This window comes from Eucalyptus grandis, chromosome 6 (genome assembly GCF_016545825.1).
Source record: "Eucalyptus grandis isolate ANBG69807.140 chromosome 6, ASM1654582v1, whole genome shotgun sequence".
Taxonomy (NCBI): domain Eukaryota; kingdom Viridiplantae; phylum Streptophyta; class Magnoliopsida; order Myrtales; family Myrtaceae; genus Eucalyptus; species Eucalyptus grandis.
The window spans coordinates 44,349,018-44,371,108 of NC_052617.1; the positions used below are offsets into that span (position 1 = coordinate 44,349,018).

At 41.2% G+C, this 22,091-nt stretch overlaps 4 protein-coding genes across 4 annotated transcripts; 2 read left to right on the forward strand and 2 right to left on the reverse strand.

Moving 5' to 3' along the window:
• Positions 1-2,200: 2,200 nt before the first annotated feature.
• On the forward strand, positions 2,201-12,195 carry LOC104450166 (cyclic nucleotide-gated ion channel 4). Its single transcript, XM_010064609.3, has 7 exons — positions 2,201-3,060; positions 6,888-7,103; positions 8,011-8,324; positions 8,689-8,797; positions 9,809-10,045; positions 11,118-11,204; positions 11,563-12,195. Exons 1-7 carry the CDS (start codon positions 2,347-2,349, stop codon positions 12,076-12,078), a joined length of 2,193 nt encoding a protein of 730 aa, XP_010062911.2. The 5' UTR covers positions 2,201-2,346; the 3' UTR covers positions 12,079-12,195.
• LOC104450164 (dynein light chain 1, cytoplasmic) lies at positions 12,093-12,979 on the reverse strand. Its single transcript, XM_010064608.3, has 2 exons — positions 12,541-12,979; positions 12,093-12,415 (listed from the first exon to the last, which is right to left on the reverse strand). Exons 1-2 carry the CDS (start codon positions 12,676-12,678, stop codon positions 12,215-12,217), a joined length of 339 nt encoding a protein of 112 aa, XP_010062910.2. The 5' UTR covers positions 12,679-12,979; the 3' UTR covers positions 12,093-12,214.
• Positions 12,980-16,718: 3,739 nt separating this feature from the next.
• On the forward strand, positions 16,719-19,761 carry LOC104452083. The gene is made up of 2 exons (XM_010066611.3): positions 16,719-17,322; positions 19,069-19,761. The coding sequence occupies exons 1-2, from the start codon at positions 16,882-16,884 to the stop codon at positions 19,423-19,425; spliced, it is 798 nt and encodes a 265-aa protein (XP_010064913.2). The 5' UTR covers positions 16,719-16,881; the 3' UTR covers positions 19,426-19,761.
• Positions 19,762-20,063: 302 nt separating this feature from the next.
• LOC120294881 lies at positions 20,064-20,594 on the reverse strand. Its single transcript, XM_039315723.1, has one exon. It carries the CDS (start codon positions 20,413-20,415, stop codon positions 20,149-20,151), a length of 267 nt encoding a protein of 88 aa, XP_039171657.1. The 5' UTR covers positions 20,416-20,594; the 3' UTR covers positions 20,064-20,148.
• Between the last annotated feature and the right edge of the window lie 1,497 nt (positions 20,595-22,091).

Sequence of the window (22,091 nt, forward strand, 5' to 3'; positions counted from 1 at the left end):
AAATGAGTGTCGCCCTTGCAACGAAAAATATCTGAAACAGGCGACTCATGAGTGGTAATTAGCTTTGGTTTCTCCCGAATGAATTCAGTGGATGCCACAACGAGTCAAATTTTTCGAAAAAAGGGAGCCGATGTCCCTTGCATGGAGCCAAACATCATGACGAGGAGGAGCGGGCCCCGTGATTGAAAATCTGTAATTTCTTCACCAATGCTGGCGCTACCACTCCATGCATGTGGTTGCTGTACTTGCAAATATTCTAAGCACAAACGGGGCTTTGGTACTTATTTCGCACCTCCTATCATGGTCAATATCCGCCAACTTTTTGTCTGCGGTTACACCTCTTTTGATCTCGTTTTTTTTTTAAGATTTGAGTTTCCCGTGATAGAACAATGAAGTATGATGTTTATGAATGAGCCATGCTGACGAACTGTTCTTTCTTCTGCTTTCTGTAGAGTAGTAACTGGTTAAGACCATGAAGATGATGAAATGGGGAAGTTGCTGCGTACATTACCTTTTTTTGGTGAAAAATGTGAAAAACAGAATCAATTACAATGTAAAGTGTATTCAAAATTTATATGATTTGTTGCATATTTCAGAAGTAAGTGTTATTATTTTAATAACATAAGTTTATATTATGTTGGATCACTCATAAAAGTCTAAACAGGTTTTTTATTTTTTTTTTTATGTCTAATATTGAGATGGATTTAAGTTTAAACTGCATATAGATTAGATAAAAAAAAAATGGCTTGAGGAGTCATAGCTCCATATTGATTTAGGAAGATTGTAGAGCGTAAGAGATACGGAGAGCATGATCTTCAGATCGTCGGAGAGCATTTTACTATTTCGGGACCACCATGCTCGAGTGACGGTATCGATCACCGGACTCTCTCTCTCTCTTTCTTTCTCTGTATGCATGGTCTTACCTCACAGATGGAGTTCATGCATAAGTAATGATGAATATATTCTGGAACTCAATGGCCGCATAGCTAATCAATTGCATTCATGATTATCTTTGCTCTAGGCAAATGCATGATAGGTAACCTCCCATCTTGTCATGATGAGAGGATGCAGACTCCAAGTTTTGCAGGTGATGACAAGACGGGAGTGCCCCAATCTGTACCTTTTCCCCAAGTCTTTCAAGGGAATCAATTTCTTCACTCAAGTGCCATTTGGACTGTAAAGTTTTGCTCATATCATTTCATCACCACAAACCCTAGGCAGTTTTGCTAAACCGTGTGTTATATCGCACGCTTTTCCAAGGAAACAGAAAAAAGGGGCGTATACCCAGGAGAGTTGCAACAGTTAAAGCCCCTGAAAATGAAAGCTCAATTTGTCTGATGGATTCGGTATTGCCTATAAATAGTCGTCACACGTTTTATTAATTATAACTTGTCTAGGGAGGCATTACTAGCTCTTTGGGCAGTGACAAGATTTTTTTTTTTTTCCTTTTTTAACTCAAAGCTAACGAAATTTCCACTTCATTCAGCACATCATCTATTGGATTTTCCAGTAGACTTTTCATCTCGAGGAAGCTGCTGTTATCGATACTGTATGTCTTATGTGGCTGACACAAGTGTCGGAGACACTTGCAGCTTGCAGCTGCAGAGGACATTTCTCAGTTACCTTTTCCCTTTCGATTTTTATTGTTGGCATAAGTGATTTATCATTACCCATCTGGAGAGATCGTGGCCATGTATTTTATAATGATTACAGAACCAATTAAAAGCCACCATATAATGAATCGGAACTTTTATTGACAGCAGGAAGGGAGCCAGATCCGACGGAAGTCTGTAAAACTTCCTCTCCCTACTCCCGTCCAAATGGTGTAAAAGGAGATCCGGTTGATCCTCCTTTTCTTCTCTCTCTCTCTCTCTCTCCCTCTCCAAAAGCATAATAAATTTGATACCTGTCGCAGCGTGCAAAACCCCATTTATCCGACTTCGAAGTTTTCACGTGCAAAACCACGCGGTTGCGTGTAGGCAATCTGGTAGTTCCACAAAGTCTGGCGTTCTCACTGGCAAATGTTTTATGAATATTTTAAAAAAGTAGATCACATGCCACGTCGATATAGATATATTATATAAATCAATGCATCTCCATCTTCTTAGCATTTATCTTCTTTGCATTCCAAAAATAATACATTTTTCTTTTATAAATATCAAGCTCCTTCAAAAGGTTTAAGGCATTTTTGTTATGTCGCGCGATAGTTTTATATAATTAGCTAAAAATATTTACTCTTAATTTCTACAGTTATTTTTCTATCTTTTCGATTACTTATAGAATAATAGATGATAGACCGCTTGCGTAAGAGGAATGTCGTTTTCTCTGCACATATCTTCTCTTTGAATGAATTCAGCCCCCTGCTTCCGTTCCATTTTCTATTTAAATCACCACCCTAACAAGACATACTCACTCTCTCTCTCTCTCTCTCTCTCTCTCGCCATGTCGACCGAGCAAGAAACGCCACATGCATCACATATCCACAACTTCCCTAACCGCGACACAGACGAAGATGATGATGTAGAGGACGAACTCGAAGACGTAGAAGAGGAGGAGGCGGAGGAGGATGAAGATGATGAGCAAGACGAGAGATCATCCGGGCGCGACTGCAACATCCTGTACGGCGCGTGCGGGGGCCGCGGCCGGAGGAGGCCGAGCGGGTGGTCGCTAGGGCAAGTTTTGGACCCGAGGTCCAAGTGGGTCCAAGAATGGAGCAGGGTCTTCCTGCTGGTGTGCGCGACGGGCCTCTTCGTCGACCCCCTCTTCTTCTATGCGCTCTCCGTAAGCGACACGTGCATGTGCCTCTTCATCGATGGGTGGTTCGCCATCACCGTCACGGTGCTCCGGTGCATGACGGACGCGCTCCACGTGTGGAACATGTGGCTCCAGCTCAAGATGGCCAACCGGCGCTTCTCCTCCCACGCCGCCGCTTTTGGCTCGGGGCGCGGGGGAGGCAGAGGCAAGCTCCACGACACGGGCTCGGGCGCGGTGGCTCTCCGGTACTTGAAGGCCCGGAAGGGTTTGCTCTTCGACCTCTTCGTCATCCTCCCTCTTCCCCAGGTAAGTTACACTCGAGAAAAAGAAGCTTTTCACAATATCTTATGTTGTCTGTGTAGAGTTTGGTTTTCTACATATAATTTCTTTACTACAGTCCCCTCGAAAATTCAATTAAACACAAAACGCGAAAATCAAACTTTTCAGTGGACAATCATTAACAGCATCTTTTGTGTGATTCGATGATGATCGCGCTCCGATTAGGCGCTCATCGGGGTTGGAGAGAGAGAGGGAAATTACGTATAGATTGTTGCCAAGTGTGCGGTGCGCAAGATCGTCAGTTGCTGTCATCACTACCTTACAAACGGACTAAGAGAGGAGTTACGGAATCGAAATGATATGCGTTGTTAGCTTAAGGAGGTTGGCTTTGTACACTAGCAAGGTCGGTTCAGTTCCGGGAAGGTGACTAATGCATGTCCTTCACTTGTCTTTATCCCCTCTCGATCGTTACATGGTTTCAGCGAAACAGATGATAAAACGAATGCATGTGAGTCATCTGTGTCCTTCCCATTCGCTCCAAGAAGGGCAAGATCAAATGGGAAACGGATTCATGGTCACATATGGCACTTGGGGTGGTGAGAGGTCGAGCAAAACAATCAAATGGTGTCTCTTTCTGACATTTAAAGGAAGTGTTTCTGTTGCAAGATCTCCGCGAATATCTATATACTTGGACGGATCCCTCGTGATAGATAATTCTTACGTCGTCTCAGATTCCTTTCTTTGCCTTTCCCCTCCTCAACTTTTATTGAGGCATTATAACTTGCTTCCTCCAAATCGAATCACTGTTCATCAATGCTTTCTATCTAAATTTTTTAGATATATAATTTTCATTTGGGCAAGAGATTAAAATAATTTTCAAGGCAGGTATTAATTACCTTTAACATATATATGTCATATTCTTTGAAAATATCTTGTGTATGAAGCAAGGGATTTTGTTAGTGTACATGGTCTATGTGGAAGTTTAGTTTTTGTTTTCTGAACTGCATTTGTTTGAATTCAAAATTAGTTGATTGTGCTTTCAAGCATGGCTTTCAGAATATGCACGTTCGTATTTTAAAAATAATTTTTGTCCGCAAGATGTACAAACTAGAAATCCTAAGTTAAGTGGAGCACAAGATGGCAACGCACCTACCACCTCATGCAATTCCCGCTGTAAACGGACTCTAGCAAACAAGATTAATTTGATTGTTGTGTTGCTCTATTTTTCCTTGATCCCCCTCACTCTATCTACTAACTTCTCGTCTCTCGTCCTTAAAATATATAGACTTTTCATGCCCTTTTGATGCACGAACTTTTTGGAGCTGAATTAGATGAGAGATGTAGCTCTGTTTTTGGTGCTCTTTTAGATTAAGTTATGGTGAATGAAGGTGTCAAGTACCATAATTATTGGGATCTAATTAAATATAACTTTGATCCTAATTGACTTTCCCCTCACCAAAAAGTAGGCTGCCAACAATATGCATGTAGAAAATGTCCATTCTCACAAATATTTTCTTTTAGAGCACTTACCATAAGATATATGCAATAGTAATTCCATAGAAAGAGATATTAAAATAGGTTTCTATAGTATATTCTAAACAACACAGTAGGATAACTACTTTAATCTCTCAAGAGAAAGAGAATGATCATAATCTTATATTGTCTTTGCAAAGGAGAGAAAAATGCACTTTCATCAATAGATTGTTCCCATCCTTTTGAAGGGTAAAATTGAAGATCAATTTACCCCATTTAAATGGATTATAAATAACCTATCATAGATGCAATAATATTCATAATCAATCTAATTATCACTAATAACATTGGAAACCCCAAATCCTGATTAAAAAAGAAGCATTATAACTTCAAAACTCCCAATTTTTTTTAATCACTCAATCGACCTCCAATCGTTGCACACATTGAGTGCTAGTCCACCTTACCACTGTTGCTAGTATCGGTACCTTCTCATTGTCTTTCATTTGCCTAGCTCATGTTTAAATTTCTCTTGTTGGTGTTACCTTAGCTTGTGTCCTCACTTTGGCAATAAGCTGATTTCTATTCGCTTCGTAATTGATGGAGTGATGATTTATAAAGAGGGAGATCTATTGTATCCCAAGAGGATAGCCACTAGAGCTTGTTGCGCTGAGTTTCGTATACCAAGGGCAAAATTATTCTGAAGGACAATGCTTGCATATCTCAAATACCGTCTTTCTTATTTTATATTTCCAACATGTTCTCCAACAATACTTATAATAGTACATGTGCACTAGTGCAATAATACAAGAACACTAAGATTACTAGACAAAAAGAACTATTTACATCTTGCAAGATTTTTTCAGATGCAAGGCAATAGTATAACACTTCCAAACTGAAGGACAATGATAAAACTCTTTGGCCAAACGCAAGGACAATTATAGAACATTTTGGTCAAACACAAGGGCAACACTTTGGCCAAAAGTAATGGCCCTTTGTTAGAATACATGGCTTCTAGTGGTCTTAGTGGGTTTGTATTATTGTACTAGTGTGCCTGTACTATTATATGTATTACCCTTGGCTTTGCCTATATAAGGGTAACTTCTGTAAGATTTTGGGAAATAAGATGAGTGTTTTGAAAATCTCTCTTTTATATGCTATTCTCCCATGGCTGCCTAAACACTTTCCTTCTTTCTCGAAAACTGATATCATTCGAAGTTCATAGTTACACTATTAGTTCAATATGATAAGCTAGATTTATAAGCATGCTCTTAACTTGTGAATCAACAAATTTCTTAGGCATGAGAATTTTATGGTACATATATTAAACCGTAACGTCATGTAATAATTTAAACTTTTAGAATAGTCAAAAATGGTCAAATAGATCTCATATGGTATAAGAATAGAAAATCCCAAGTTCAAATCTTTCCGTGTTTTTATTTGTCTCTCCTATTATATATTTTCACACTTTAATTTTCAGCCAAAGTAACAACATAGGAGGCCTGACCAGGCCAGTTAAGGATAGAATTGTATCATCATCAGTAGAAGAGATAGGCCAATTAGTGCACACCGCAAGGCGGACCAATTGCCCCAACTGAAGGTCCAATTACAAGCTCTAATATCATGTTATAAAGTTTAAACTAAAAGTTAAAGCTATTAGATGAAGATGTAGTTCAATATTTAAATATTCTAATAGAGAGAGTGAAGCCACAACAAACTTAGTGATTGATGACTATAGAGCTTGGAGACAAATGATGGAGAAATTGGTCGATAGAGAAGAGTGATGATATAGACTTGATTAGGGTATTCGGAGGATGAAGTCAATTTGATTAGGTCTTCTTTTTTTAACCCTTGAATAGATGTTGGTAACATTTCATCTATTTATAGAGGATAAAGTAAATCATCAGAGAGAGGGTAAACTCAAGGAGGCAATACCTTAGATAGAGATAATTCTAATCTGGCCTTCAGCGATCTATGCTATTGGAGCTTTAGGGAGCCCTAGTCTAGTAAAAAAACTTGTTTTAATTCTACCCTATCCCGATATTCAAGTGAAATTAAGAAAATGAAATCATGATAATACACACTTCCAATGAAAAAAAGGTTGACAAGAGATTGACTTGGATTTAAGTTGTATCGACTTATATAATAGAAGTAAGAAGAGATTGACCTGGATTGAAATTGCATCGTATGACTATCATTTATTAGAGAGTACCTCTCCACTAATAAACAATGGACATAATCAAAAGTCAGGAAAGCAAATCAATGTATTTAATCATTCATATGAATAAATTCTTATAGGGAACGTCCAACAACCTGGTTTTATACCTTGTGATACGACACATTTAAACATGCTGATACACAATTGAGAAACAATGCGATCGCAGGTGGTGCTGTGGGTTGCAATTCCATCTCAGCTGGAGAGAGGGGAAACAACTAGAGTGATGACAGTGCTGTTGATAATGTTCCTCTTCCAATACCTCCCCAAGATCTACCACTTCGTTTGCCTCCTCCGCCGCATGCAAAACTTGTCTGGCTACATCTTTGGCACTGTTTGGTGGGGGATTGCTCTCAACATGATCGCCTATTTTGTTGCATCCCATGTAAGTTTAGCTTTTTCTATGTCTCTCTCCTTAATCATTTATTGATTAATTGGAAATATATCCTTTCTTCCCCTTGAAAGCTATAACCCTTTTGGCTCCTAATATGACCTGTCATTTTGTTTTACTACTTTAAGGACAGAATGTAAGGATGGCCAAAAAGAAAAAGGAAGGAATGTTGGGATAAAAGTGTGGAGTCTCTATATGTGCCTGTGAAATCGGAACACGGAGATCTTTTTCTTTCTTTCGCTTAAGCATCTTGAATTCTTCTTTCTAAAAAAAGCTTATGCCCCCCTTTTCAATCATGAACAGCCAAACATTATCGTTGAACTTATTGACAAAAAAGAAAGAGCTTGATTTAACATCTGCGCAACCGACAAAAGATCAAGCAAAAGATAATATAAGTAATGCGTCAGTTCAAATTTTCAAGAAGGTGGGGCGAAAACTATAGGAACTTGTCACATTCGTGATCCATGTGAGGGCTAAATAGTGTTCTTTGTTGGTGGGTGCATTTAGAGAGAGATCAGATAATGCTTGAACCTTCTGTTCTTAAGAGAGAGGACATTCGAGTAATGTATGCAATAGTCAGTCCCACTAAAAAACACCTTTTTCCATTTCTCTGATTGCTGTTGTCTTCTTTGTTTTGATTTTTTCATAGAGATTGTTAATTATAAATGGGTATTGCAAATTTCTTGCTGCCTGAGCTGAGCTGTCCTAGGGATGCCGAACTAAGGTCTAGTGTTGCTTAGCAAATTATGTGAAAGTATCTGCAAGTGTATTTACTATCTGATAAGAAACATTTAAGCCCCTCATCATCTTGATTTTTTAACTAATGGACACTCGAAAACGGATCACAGAAGTAGTCATTCTTCACATGGTAACTCAGAAATTCATGTCTTGACATGATTAGGCAGCGGGAGCATGCTGGTACTTACTAGGGATCCAAAGAGCAGCAAAATGCCTGAGGGAGCATTGTAGATCAACGAATGGGTGCTTCCCAAGAGTGCTGGCATGCAAAGAGCCAATCTACTATGGAACCACCGGCATGGTCCGAGATGGAGCCAGACTTGCCTGGGGTGAGAACCGGCAGGCCCGGTCCATGTGCTTGGACTCCTCCGAGAACTATGACTATGGTGCTTATAAGTGGACCGTCCAACTTGTCACCAACGACAGTCGCTTGGAGAAGATCTTGTTCCCCATCTTTTGGGGCTTAATGACTCTGAGGTATACATAACTACTCTCTCTTCGATTTTTGTTGATCGAACAAATAAAGGGTGATCACATTGTTGAAAGTCGTGTGATGGTTCAAGCAACCTTTTATGTCTGATATACAAATCTCGTGTGATCAGTAAAGTAGTGCTGATTACATCTTCCGCATTATGAAGTCTTATGAATCATCATAGTCGGAAATCAGTGATCTCCACTGAAATGTATATAGCAATACAGTAGTACCACCGAAACAAGCAATTAAAATGGTTGCGTGATTATCTCAACTGTACCCAGCTCATTGCATGAAATTCATAACTCCAACGCTGCAGCGCATGGCCTTTATGTCTTAAACTTGCGTTAATTTTTGTCCGATGTGCAGCACTTTCGGGAACTTGGAAAGCACGACAGAATGGCTAGAAGTTGTCTTCAACATTATTGTTCTGACTAGTGGCCTTCTCTTGGTCACCATGTTGATTGGAAACATCAAGGTAACTCCGCATTTACTCATGCTAATTAACTTTCCCCATGACATCAATTTATTTAAAAGAACCAAACGGCACTTTAGAATTAATTAGACAATCGACTGCTGATATGATAAAAGTGTTTCGTACAACCATCTCATTAAATCTTATACTGGCAGCTTATCATGAAATGCCATCTTAAATCATAAATCCTCAAAACTATAGGAATGGGTTGGATAATAGCATTCGATTCATCAAGTCTTATCCTAACGCAGGTGCTAGGCAATTCAGGCAATCAATCTCAATATTTTCCATCACTTGTTGAGCCCACCATTTGGGTCAATAATACTGTGAATAAGCATGTCAAATGGAATTATCTTTAAGCTTTTTAACTCGGGCGATGCGTGTTCATCACATCGAGCATAAATGCCAAGATATGGTTATGCAAGCAATCAATCTCTCAACAATTTATGGACCCACCCTAAGATAATTAGGCACCCAATGAATCACCAAGCCAATGATTACAATTTTCCCAATCATGCGTCAAAAGCTCACCGTACTGTTGGATCCTGTGTCCGTCTTTTCCTGTACTGCTGAGGAAAATTGTGAGATTGATTGGTTGAATTGCCCAGCATTGAGCATTTCTCGCTATTCCTCATTTGAATTGCTTTAGTGACTATTCATTTTGCAAGTGCATAGTTCATTGCAATCATGAATTGAAATCATTAAAGCTGATGAGGAATCGATGAGATGACTTTTCACGTGGAATAGTCGTCGGTAAAAATCTGAATCGATAACTAAAGAGTCTTGTGCACTCTAAAGCTAGGCAATTCAGAAAAAATTGATATTTGTTGAGCAAGTCAAATTTCGAATTTCGGAGAAAATAGATGTAAAGATGGAATCTTATGACTAAAAAGTAGAGGAATTAGGTGACGTACACATCAAATCGTGTGGTCCACATCTTCCTTTTTCGCAAATTCCAATTATGCCTCTTTTTCTATGACTGTGAGGCCTTATGTTTTCGGTGCTATACGAAAGGTGTTTTTGCATGCTACGACGTCGAAGAAGCAGGCGATGCAGCTGAAGATGAGGAACATAGAGTGGTGGATGAGGAAGAGGCGCCTCCCGCAAGGGTTCCGGCAGAGGGTGCGCAACTACGAGCGGCAGCACTGGGCTGCCATGCGCGGCGTCAACGAGTGCGAGATGATCCGGAACTTGCCGGAGGGTCTCCGGAGGGACATCAAGTACCACCTTTGTCTGGACTTGGTCAGACAGGTAACATCAATTCCCATTTTCTTTTTCTAATAACGCCGAACGTACGCATGTCATGCGATACATAAGAATCTTCTCGGAATAGACCCACCATAATTTTCTCTCCTCATCTACGTTTGCCCCCCCCCAGTGGATCCACCTTTTGGCGTTGCCAAGGACTCCCACGGGACGCTATGATAAAAGTTTTACTCACATCACATCAACCCACTCCATATTCGTCCCGAATCAAGTCCCGATCTTTGGCAGCATTCGCTTCCTTTTTAAAGAAAGAGAGTAGGGCTTTGATAAAGGGCCCGCTGGAAAAAAAAGGATGGAACCGTACTTCCATTCAAACCCTCAAAATTGATTGATCACCTCATGAACAGCATAAAGCTACAATCGAAATCATCATGAATAGCGCATTAAATAGTTCTTCCAATAAAAGATTTTACAACGAACGTGTAAAACAGAGATTAAGGATAGAAGGCTCTCGAATTAGCTGACGCCTTCAAGCTTTAACGTCTGTCACATCTGCCCACACCCAATCTTTATTCCAATTCTGGCCGAAAACCCTAAAATGATGATCTTGCACTCCAATCTTGAAACAGTTAATTTAGGCCCAATCGGTATCTACCTTTTTCTAAGTTTATGGGCTGCTTCATCGTGCTTCAAGCTAGCCCACATGAATGCCGATGGAGCTCGGGATTTCGGTACTAGCGATCGACATTGGTTAGTCTTAATATATCTAGCGTTACTCCCGGCGAACCGTGTCCGCCCGGCGAACCGTGTCCGCATGAGTAGGGAGAACCTTGGACTCCATGAACGTGCATGTGAATCGGACCGGCTTGAAGCATGAGGAAGACAAAGCCCATCAATTTTTTAAAGGGTTGGTACTTATTGGGCCCAAATTAATTGTTTAAAGATTGGAGCAAAGATATAAACAGACCCAACTCTCTAAAGCTTGAGTCACGAGCCCCCTAAGCTAGTTGAAGTTTCTTTCCCCACCGCTTAATGCATTGTAAGATTAACTAGTTCATTTTCGCTTCTCAAGTAGCATCTCTTGACATATATTTCATGTTGGATACTTAATTTTCAGGTGCCGCTTTTCCAACACATGGATGATTTAGTCCTTGAGAACATTTGCGATCGCGTGAAATCGCTTATATTCACAAAGGGAGAGACTGTGAGTGCCTAATTGATGAACTTCTTTCCAATGTAGTTTTCATCATTATCTGCATTATCATTGTCTACATCGATTTTTTAACTCGACACAATTTTTTCTTTTGATATTAAAGGAAGAAAAGCGTCGTGAAATTTCTTGAAAAAACTGCCGTATGCCAAGTGCTTCATTGTAATAAATATATCTCGTTTACATTGTTAAGTACGTCTTGAAAGTGAATTATTTGTGAAGAACTACCTTTTGCCCACTCCATCGATTGTTTGAAAGAAGTCCGAGAGAGGAGAATGATGGCATGCAAACCCTAACTCTCTCTCTCTCTCTCTCTCTCTCTCTCTCTCTCTGACTCTCATGCATGGTGCAGATAGCAAGAGAAGGTGACCCAGTCCAACGCATGCTTTTCGTAGTGAGAGGCCACCTCCAAAGCAGCCAAGTCCTCCGTGACGGCGTCAAAAGTTGCTGCATGCTCGGCCCGGGCAACTTCAGCGGCGATGAGCTCCTCTCGTGGTGCCTCCGGCGGCCTTTCATTGAGCGCTTGCCACCATCTTCCTCGACCCTAGTCACCCTCGAGACCACGGAGGCGTTTGGGCTCGAGGCCGAGGACGTGAAGTACGTGACACAGCACTTCCGGTACACGTTCGTGAACGAGAGAGTGAAGCGGAGCGCGCGGTACTATTCACCTGGGTGGAGGACATGGGCTGCCGTGGCGATCCAGCTTGCGTGGAGAAGGTACAAACACCGCCTGACGCTGACGTCGCTATCGTTCATACGGCCGAGGAGGCCACTGTCACGGTGCTCTTCGCTAGGGGAGGATAGGCTCCGGCTCTACACGGCGTTGCTGACATCTCCGAAGCCGAACCAGGATGACTTCGACTTTTGATGAAACGCTTAAAATAAGTAGCAATAATAAAGTTATGCTGGGCTTTTCATTTGGTATTAACTTTACATAGATCTCGAATTGATATATAAGATGGGACATCAAAATCAAGAAAACTAAGAAGCGATCGAGCGCATCATCAAGCCGTGACAACACTAGTATCTAAGGCCGTCATGAACTGGTTAGGCTCAGCCTCCGGTCCGGATGAACCCCTGAAGAGCAAGATTGCGAGGCTGCCGACGCAGAAGTAAATGAAGCAGCCGGAGCAGTGGGTCACGAATGAACCAAAATCTGTCCCCACTATGCATTGCCATCCTCCTCCATATATCCTGTCAAATTCCTGTGTAGCCCACAAGAAGAAAACCTCAAAAACAATTACCTAACTAGCTAAAGCCTAAACCATCAGGAGAATTTCAATTTTCAATAAGGGGGCTGTGTACAAGAGTTAAAGATTTTCGACAATACATTTTTGATGAAGCGCGCGATGTCCGTGGGTTCAGTGACGTCGAAGGAGTCGAGCGCCTTGGATGCCAAGTGGAGAGCTTCCTGTTGCATCGCCTGGAGCATGTCGGTCTCGCCGATGACGGCCTTCCCTTCTAGCATATTTGAAAACGAAAAGGTACTCCGGAAAAGACTCGTTCGCTTCGGGGTCGATTTAGAATTGAGAGACGAGCAACTGAAGAGGACGATTGAGATTACAGTGGAAGGAAGGGGAGTGCTGGAGAAGTCGGAATACAAGTAGATGCGAGGAGATGTGGATGATGTTGAAGAGTTGTGGTCGAAGTGGGAGAGGGAACATTATCGGAGTTTAGATCAGATGGGGAATAAAGGGGTGTGGTGGAGAATCCCTTGGTGTGTGGTGTGGCTAGCTGATGCATGTGCTGGAAAATTGTGAGCCTTTGAATCGATCAGTTTGTCGAGATGTGCGAATGAAGCCATTTGAGAGTTCTGTTTGTCGCTTGGAAGAGAGCTAGTGGGGGGCTTTTGCAATGCCAGGATCCTTCGGCATTAGATCCCCCGTTGTCATGGCCACGGGACTGGCAGGACCAGCCGCGCCCTCTCTAGGTTCACTTTGTCAGCGATTATTAGAATCGTGATCGAATAATCTCTAAATCTTACATGAAATTCTTATATCTTGTCTCTCCTAAAATAAGTACAGCAAATCTTTTTTTTTTTATCTCGCTCCAAAGCTAGGTTTTATAATCTTTCACTGTAATATTTGACCCATAAAAAAAAAAATAACTTTCGCTGTAATAATATTCAATCTTCTGCATGTTAATAATGAGGATGTTGCATTCAAATGGGAATGGAAATAAGGGGATGTCTACACTACATGGTTTTAACCGTATACAATTAGAAGGATTTTGCACATTCATTAATCAGGACATAACGGGATCAAATAAAAAATTATGTATTTCAGATGATGAACCTAATAAGATCGGTACTTGGCTCATATTCGTAATCGCTCATCTCTCTCTCTCTCTCTCTCTTGTTGTCGAGTTTTGGCTCAAGTCTCGACATGGCGACACAGAGGAGACCCGTATCTGTGAGGCCTTTCCGTTGATGGAGGAGACTGGATCTGGAGGTCTCCTCCGTTGTCGGAGGAAACAAAGCATGGGACTCACGAAGAGGAGTTCTAGGAATGTGGTTGGTCTTTGGTGGAGGCGCCGGTTTTTGGGCATTGGTGTAGATGATGAAACATGAGGCCGTGGCACGGTCGTGGCCTAAATGACAATAGAGTGGCTGAGTTGAGTAGAGAGGGACATACGTAGTGTATTTTCTTTAACTAGATGTATATCACGTAAAATGTCTGCACGACACCTTTTAAGAGGTCTTGTCCGTAGTAGAATAAATCCGTTGTCTACCTAACTTTTGGTCTTTTGTACATTCATTTTGCTTTAGAGGGGATAATGATATTAAAATTGTCGTAATTTTCATACGACGTTTACTTAAATGTCAAAATTTTTCGAGAGATCATTTTAGTGCGGTGAAATGATTACATAAGTGCTTCCTCGGATAACAAATTCCGGCAATCCATCCTGTATGACCTTTTTTTCTAATGAAAATTCAATTTCACAAAGTTAATTTCAACGTGGACAGAAGACCAAAATGACCTAGCCCTTCGTAGTAAAAATGATGGCACTTTATTTGAGAAAATGTTGTTATACTGCTCAATCTCCCAGCAAACCATTACTGCTTCCATGGCGTTGGACATGGACATGTTGCTGTAACTGCTCTTTAGAAGAACAAAGCAAGAGCACGTAATGCGTCTGTCGTCTGGAATATCAAGAAAGAAACAGATGAGTAATATTGACCTGCACTGGAAAATAATTTAGTTGCGGACGGTTTCGTACATAGATTGATCCCATTCTTGAGCAGAGCAAGAAAGTACAGAGAATAAAAAAAACGCAGAAATGAGAAAAGGAAGATCCTCGGTGGATGTGAGAAAGAGGGAAAGAGACCCAGTTGTAGGGTGGAGAATACAACTAATTAACTCCCCAAAATCATTCGTCAAAAAAAAAAAAAAAAAAAAAAAAAAAAAAAAACTCCCCAAAATCTTGCCCAAAAAAAAAACCTCCCCAATTTTCATTCTCTTCTCCTTCGTCTTTTCGTCCGAAGAAACCCAGCTGCAACGATCGATTCGTTCAGGTAATATGTTGCTTCCTCTCCTTCGTAGCTCTTGTCCGTCCAATTCTTGACCGCAACACGCTTAATTTGGCAATGTTCGTCCCGCTCCTGTCTCCATAGCAAATTTCAACACTTAATATTGCTCCAATTTCTCGATTGAAGAGCACAACGAATTAAGGTTCAAAGGGAGAGAAAAAAAAAGGGAATATAGCCCCAATATGCAAATCTGGGATAAATAACACATATAGGTAAATCCCATTTAGGGCAATCCATGCCTACTCCAATTGTTGTCGGAAAACTATTGAATTATTGCCACGCCAAATTTTTTAACAATCTAAATTGGCCATGACATTGAAGTTGTCATTTTTTTTATTTAAAAGAACGGCACTCAGTAAGCATTAAAAAAAAAAAAATCGGTCATTGAAATGAGAAGAACACAAAGGTCATGCCATGGCAACTTCAAGTATTCTATTCTAGCGATAATATATTTCTTCCTCTCTAAAAGGGGGAGAACCTCGAAAGAAGCATATGCACCCAATAAAGAGACAAGCGCCACTTGCAATTCTCTCTCTCTGGTATTGGTTGTGTGGGTGGATGGAGTCCATGGAATTCCGTGCTTTCGATTGTTTATTTAGGATTCCGCGTGTACAATCAAGACACAGCTGTATTGGGAGCGGCGGTGAGGACCAGATAAAGATCAGATCAAATTAGAGATCGTTGAATGCAGGATGCTAGTTACGGACGGGGCCGGTGTATCAAGAAAAGCCTCCCTCCATAGATCTGGAATATGAGCAAATCATTCATTTCTGACGGGAGGAGAGGAGATTCCATTGTCAAACCTTTTGTTTGTGCTTTAGGTGGAAATGCCGGTGGCGACAGCATAACCTGTCACCGACTTCCAACCACAACCACATCACCCCCCGCCACCTGTTCCTCACTTTGAAAAAGAAAAGCTGACCATCGCACGTTCTGAATACATTACATTATACATATATATATTTATATATAGTAATTATTTACATAAACGGCCATGTAAGATAACCCAATAAGAAATTACCCAAGTTTCCCATATAATTAAAAAAAAAAACATTTTTTCTGAACTGAAATGTATAGCCTTAATTTTCGTAGATTGGATTCAATAAATTTTTAAAATCTAAAATACCATTAGAAGCTTATAAAAATATAAATGCGTTGTGGGAGTGTAATACCAAATATTGACAAATAGCAATAATGCATGTGCATGGATGATTTACATTGTTCGATCACCACGAATAACAAAGATTTCGAAATAATAAAGAACCTGAAACACTACGTTTTGCCCTTTTGCTGTGAAAGTGATTCACACCCACTTTAGGTTTAATGCCGATTTTTCGCACGAAATTTATTTTATTTCATAAAAAATTACCAAATTTTATTCGAGTCCCAAATGTTGCCTTCCTTAATTTGGAACCGTTAGTTGACCACAGTCACGGTGGTCGCCCATTAACGTCGATGGTGGTCCGCCACCAGTAGGCTAGAAACAAAGGGGGCGGGGGAATTGGAATTCAGGCAACTACTGCCACAGAGTTGCCCCGACGGATGCTAGCACCACATGATGTGCACTAGTGATGCCGGTAGCACGTCAATTGTTAGCGTTGCCTAGGCAGAAAAAATTCTAGGTTATGAACACAGAGAGAATCCTGAAAATGCAAATAAAAAAAGTCCAAGTTAAGAGATAATGAAAAAAAGTTGATGTGGAAATTAACAATAAACAGAAGTAAAAACAGATGATTTAAAACTTGAGTAAAAATAGATGATTTTTTATGAGATAAAAAAAGTTTGGTACCAAATTTAAAGTTGGTGCTTTTTCCAAGGGGGATTAGCCCCTAAACATAAAGAAATCAGATTACAATTTCACTTTCTTTATTTTTTCATTTCCATTTCCAATAATATGGTCATTAAAAATACCACCAAAAATTAGGTGCGTGGCCCTTGGGGTAACCTTTCTCGAAGTCGATGGGAACACGCCAAACTCACGTATTCAAATATCGTCTTCTTTCGCTTTTGCTCTGCATCTCCATCTCTCCTTCTCTCCCTCTCTCTCTCGACCTTCGAACGCCGGCGTAACCGCCACAAACTAACCAACCGCTTCTCCCCCTTCAGGCCGAGGGACGCACGCACGCACGCCACGCCCCCACGATGCCACGTGGCCTCTTCGCCTGCTTCGGCAAGCCCCACGTCCACTCGTCCGCGGCGGCTGCTGCTGCTGCTGCGGGTGCGGCGGAGGACCAGGGAGGGGCGGTGCTGGTGGAGCTGTTCTCGTCGCAGGGGTGCGCCACCTCGCCGGAGGCGGAGCTGCTGCTGTCGCGGCTGGGGAGGGGGGACTTCGACGTGGAGGCGCCGGTGGTGGTGGTGCTGGCGCACCACGTGGACTACTGGGACTACACGGGGTGGAAGGACCCGTTCGGGTCGAGCCAGTCCACGGTGAGGCAGAAGGCCTACGTGGAGGCGCTGAGGCTCGACACCATGTTCACGCCGCAGGTGGTGGTCCAGGGCCGCTCCCAGTGCGTCGGCACCGACCAGGACGCCTTGCTCTCCGCCATCGCCTCCGCCCCTAGATTCCCTTCGCCCACGCTCCAGGTTCGGTCGGTTTTTTTTCCCCCCAGAAAATATGCTTGATACTCACCGTGATGTATTTATATACGTACTGAGTTATTGGCATTGAAGATGGAGAAGAGATCGAGTGATGAATTCGCGAAAACTTTAGGGACGAGTGCTAGAACTATTACTGCTAATTAGTGGGCTGTGGTGTACTAATACAAGTACTTAGGCTGTGGTGGCGGATTGCGTAAGTCTTTAGCTTCTGCAATGGTCGGTTTTTTCTAGATTAGAGGGACGATGCCTCGGTTTTCATTCATTTGCGGAGCATTTCTATACGTGGATTGATGATCCAGAAAGCATAGACCTTGGTTTTTTTCTATTTTATCACAAAGTATGTTATTAATCATCATGTTCTCAGATCAGAAGAAATGTCACTTGGAGACTTTGTAATGCTTTAAGTTAAAAAGGGTTGCGCCTAAATTAAGAATCAATTCTGTGAACTTTTGTCGGATTAGGCTAAGCAAATGTTGCTGTAGTTTTTAGCAGCACAGGGATTAAGAGTTCCAAATGTTGATTGAATTTGAAAAAACAGGGCACTAACTTCAATGTTGTAGGAGCAAATTTGTAGTTTTTAGCAGCACAGGCATTAAGAGTTCAAATGTTGATCGAATTTGAAAAAACAGGGCGCTAACTTCAATGTTGTAGGAGCAAATTTATCACATCTAGCATTGATAAAGATTAGGATTTGAATGATCCTGAAGAATATTATGGTCGAAAGAAACGCCGACAACCCTGAGAAGTCTGTGGTGTAATAAAGTGAGATGTAGACAGATCTTTGTTACCACAGAGAGTAGTTCAGATCCGTTCTAAATTGGTTTGCTCACTTGAATTGTGTTTGAGCCGGGGAGTCCTAGCCATTCTCAGTCATGGTGCTAACAGCCATGTATGAACTTTGCTTAATTGGTTGGTTTCGATTGCTTTTTGATTTATGTTTTCGGTAGATGAGGGGGATTGTCTGCCAAAGTCAGTGAAACTTATAGACCATTACCTTTTATCAGCCCTCAACTAATTCGTCAGTGGCACATAGATCTCAGAGGGACCAAATTATGGAACAGATCTGAAGGCAACATCGACATTGAAAAGTAGAGGTAGAGAAAGGGAAAAGAGAAATGAAAGAAATAAAATAAACAGATGGTTCAACAGAAAGGAGATAGGTAGGTGGGAGAGATCCACTCCACCAGCTTCAGAACCGCATTCAATTCCTCTTCCTTTTCCAAGACATGAAGCAAAGTGATATGCAACCTGTCAGTCGATATTCTGATTCATGTTCACTTACACTTGTTTGATGTACCTAAAGTAATAATCAACTGACAATTTCCATATTTGGAAGTTATCGTGCGCATGACACGACAGAATATATTCTATGACTTGGATAACATCTAACATCCACTTTCTCGTAATTGATGTTTTTAGTAAAGAGTGAAATCCATGTAAATGTTTGAAGTTTCAATAGATGTACTGGGTAGTATGAAGAACGTTCTCTGTAGATCTTGAAAGGTAAGTCCTGGTAAAATCATAGCTCTTGCCTAATATTGCGAATCTTCTGTTAATGAGAGTGCTCAATTCAAACAAGCCGTCATTTCTAATCAAAACAAGAAATGAGAAAAGGGTCAACTTAGTCCCGAGAACTTCAGGATTCTGGAATGATATCATTACCTATGTTTTGCATCGAATGCTGGTTTAGCAATTCCAATCATCTCAAGATGCATACGTGCATATGCACAGGCAAATTTCCAGAGGCCGTCGCCAGATTCTTTTCAAGTGTCGCTGTCTGGAGCATTGAGGATGAAAGTGGAAGGCCAGGCTAATGTGATGGTGGCGCTCTATGAGAATGGATTGCTGACCGACTGCCTGAAGGGAGAGAATAAAGGGCGGGTCTTATCGAACGATTTCGTCGTGAGGAAGCTCGAGAAACTGTGTACTGTCAAGGACATTTCGGCGAAGAAGACGGTTTCGGGAACTGTTAATTTCTCATTGTGGGAAGGTTTCAAGAGCAGCAAATGCGGGATCGCGGTCTTCGTGCAGAGCAGTGCTCACCAGATCTTCGGGTCGCAGAATATCCTACTGCCGGATAATATGTGAAAGCGGGACGAAATCTTCCATTCTTTGTCACAGCATCAGGGCCTCGAGTTCTGACCATTTATGTACAGGGTGTCTGGTGGCTTAGCACCGTGTTTTTTCCTTTCTTAAGCTCCCCTGTTTTGGGCTGCTGGTTGGACTTTCTTTTGTCACCGATTCATTTAGGAGGTAGAGCATATCCGGCTTTCATTCTAGAACCCTTTGAATTCTAAAGTCGAGGATCTTGTGATCCTTCACTGTTTGGGACTCGTTACATTGTGTGACTGTATTGTTTCTCTCGGAGTTCTGTCATCAGGATTTGAAAATTCTGCTAACATAAAGGCAAATTTACAGTTGATAGCCTTTACTCTCTCCTGAGATCCTACTGGAGAGTGAAGCTCTGAGGATCTTGTCCAGTGGTTGTGTGGGACCATATGTCTATGTCCCATGCTATTCAATGAATTGTGCAAGCTGGACTTGCAGGATTCTGAACTCCGACAGAACTACCCATCATCCGTTCTAATTATTATCCATTGATTATGATCGTGCAAAAACGCACCCGCGTTGAGTTAATCAGTTCAAAGATATGATAAGGAAGTTGGATGAATTGGGGGAGTGCCTTCGGGGAGCATTTGTTGCGGACCTGATGCTGCTAAGCAGAATGTGAAGGAAGCAATATTTCCCATAATTGTGTTTTTTTTTTAGTCTAATTACAGTCCTCGATCAAGATGAAGAAGGCAGGGGGACTCAATAAGCTCCCCAAGAACTCAAGTACAAGACTTTTCTGAAGGACTCCTCAGATTGCCGCAGCTTCCCTTCGCCGATCGTCCTGTCGACCGCGGAGGAAGCAGGGGAAGAGAGCTTCCTGGCCTGAGAATAAGACCGGAGATTGGTCTTGGCGTGCTGGTGGAGCGACCTGAGGACATGGTTCCACCTGCAGACGCCCTGGTCCTTGAGCGCTTCCACAGCTCCGATGCTGGCCGCCACGATCCAAGCTCTGCTCGTCGAACTCATTATCTCTGCCCCTTTTTTTGTGGTGATGAGCGAACGAAGCTTCGGTCTCGAGATTTGGGTGTAGACTGCTGTAGTAGTGGGGGTTGTTTGGGGGTTGAATTCCAATGGTGTTGGGGAATGGAGTGGAGGGTGTTTGGTTAATATAGAGAGTTGGAATCCGAGAAGAAGTGGTTAGCTCAAAACAAGAGGCAGGTGTTACCGGGGACTTGGGAGATATTGCCCATGGATTTTAGGTTTGGTGACACCACAAAAACCATGGGCTCGCCTTGTTACGGCTGCTTTCCTGGATCCGCACGCTTCAAAGATGGAGACAAATTGGCCCACCACAGAGAGTGAGAGAGAGTAGTTTAGTCAACACTAAACTAATCCCGTGTAGTCTCAATTAATTGCAACTTTCCCCTCCTGGAAAATAGCAACGATAGCAGGCGCGAAGCATCTTCCTTCGCTATTTTCTTATCCTTTCTTGGTCCACAAGCCCTTCTAGGGTCTTGCGTGATAAATTAAAGGACCCCGTCTCGTGTTCGAAAATGGTTGGTTTCACTTATAATTTAGGTCGTCGTAGACAGTTTTGTGAACTCGAAAGGTAATTTACCACCTGTAAGATTATTTTTGCATTTATAAATATTTACGAATTCAGAGGTAATTTAGGGCATTGGAACTCATTTTACAAATATCATTTTGCATTTACAATCGACATAAAAGTATGGTTGCTATTATTAAGAATTAGCGCTCACTCAATTTACTAGTTACAAAGTAGCTTGTTTCTTCAAAACACAATCTACAAGGTAAATTACCATATCTCAAGAGATGTTTTTGCATTGAAGGTAAATAACTTCTTTTGAGGATTATAGCCAAAAGCAATTTGCTACCTAAAACATTACCAAATGCGAGAAGTAATTATTATGCTAAATGGAAATATTACCACTGTTTAAATAGAATTACAATATCGTTATTTTCCTCCATAGATCAAACCTTATAATTCCCGTCATTAGTAATTAACTCCAATAGCTGTAATTCGCCAAAAAAGTCGTAATTTTGGCTGCACCTATAGTTAGTACTTTCCTTTTTCTTGTAGTAATATAGCTCTAGATTTCAATAATATAGAAGAATACTATTGCTTAATAATTAACTAATGACATAGCAACGCTCCTTAAATTTTTCATGAGAGATATGAACTTATAATTAGTAATCGGCCCCAGTAATCATGAACTACCTTTAAGCCCGTGTAAATGATGGTTAATGATCTATTTTTAGAAATAGTAAATAACCTAAAGTTTTAGCAAGCAAAAAGCTCCTAATTATCACGACTTATTTTGAGAACTAGGAGAAGTGACCTAAATTTATGGAAACTTTATTTTTCCGTATTATTAGTAAATTAGTTCAAATGGACATAACGTTCCCTTTCAAGTCCATGAATAGATGGAGCCCATCTGTAAGTAATAATCTTTGGTTGTCGTAATAGTCGCTAATCAATTGTAAAATTTACTATTTTATTTCACTAAATTTCCTTGAATGTCATTTGAGTTACCGCTTTAATAGATAATTGGTCGCATTTTTTTTAATTTTATTTTAAAAATTGATCGGAGGAAGAAGATATTTTTGGGTGTAAATTGGATGGGCCAAATTCTATAGGATGCAGGTCCAACATGACACCCTGCTTGAAAATATATTTTTCC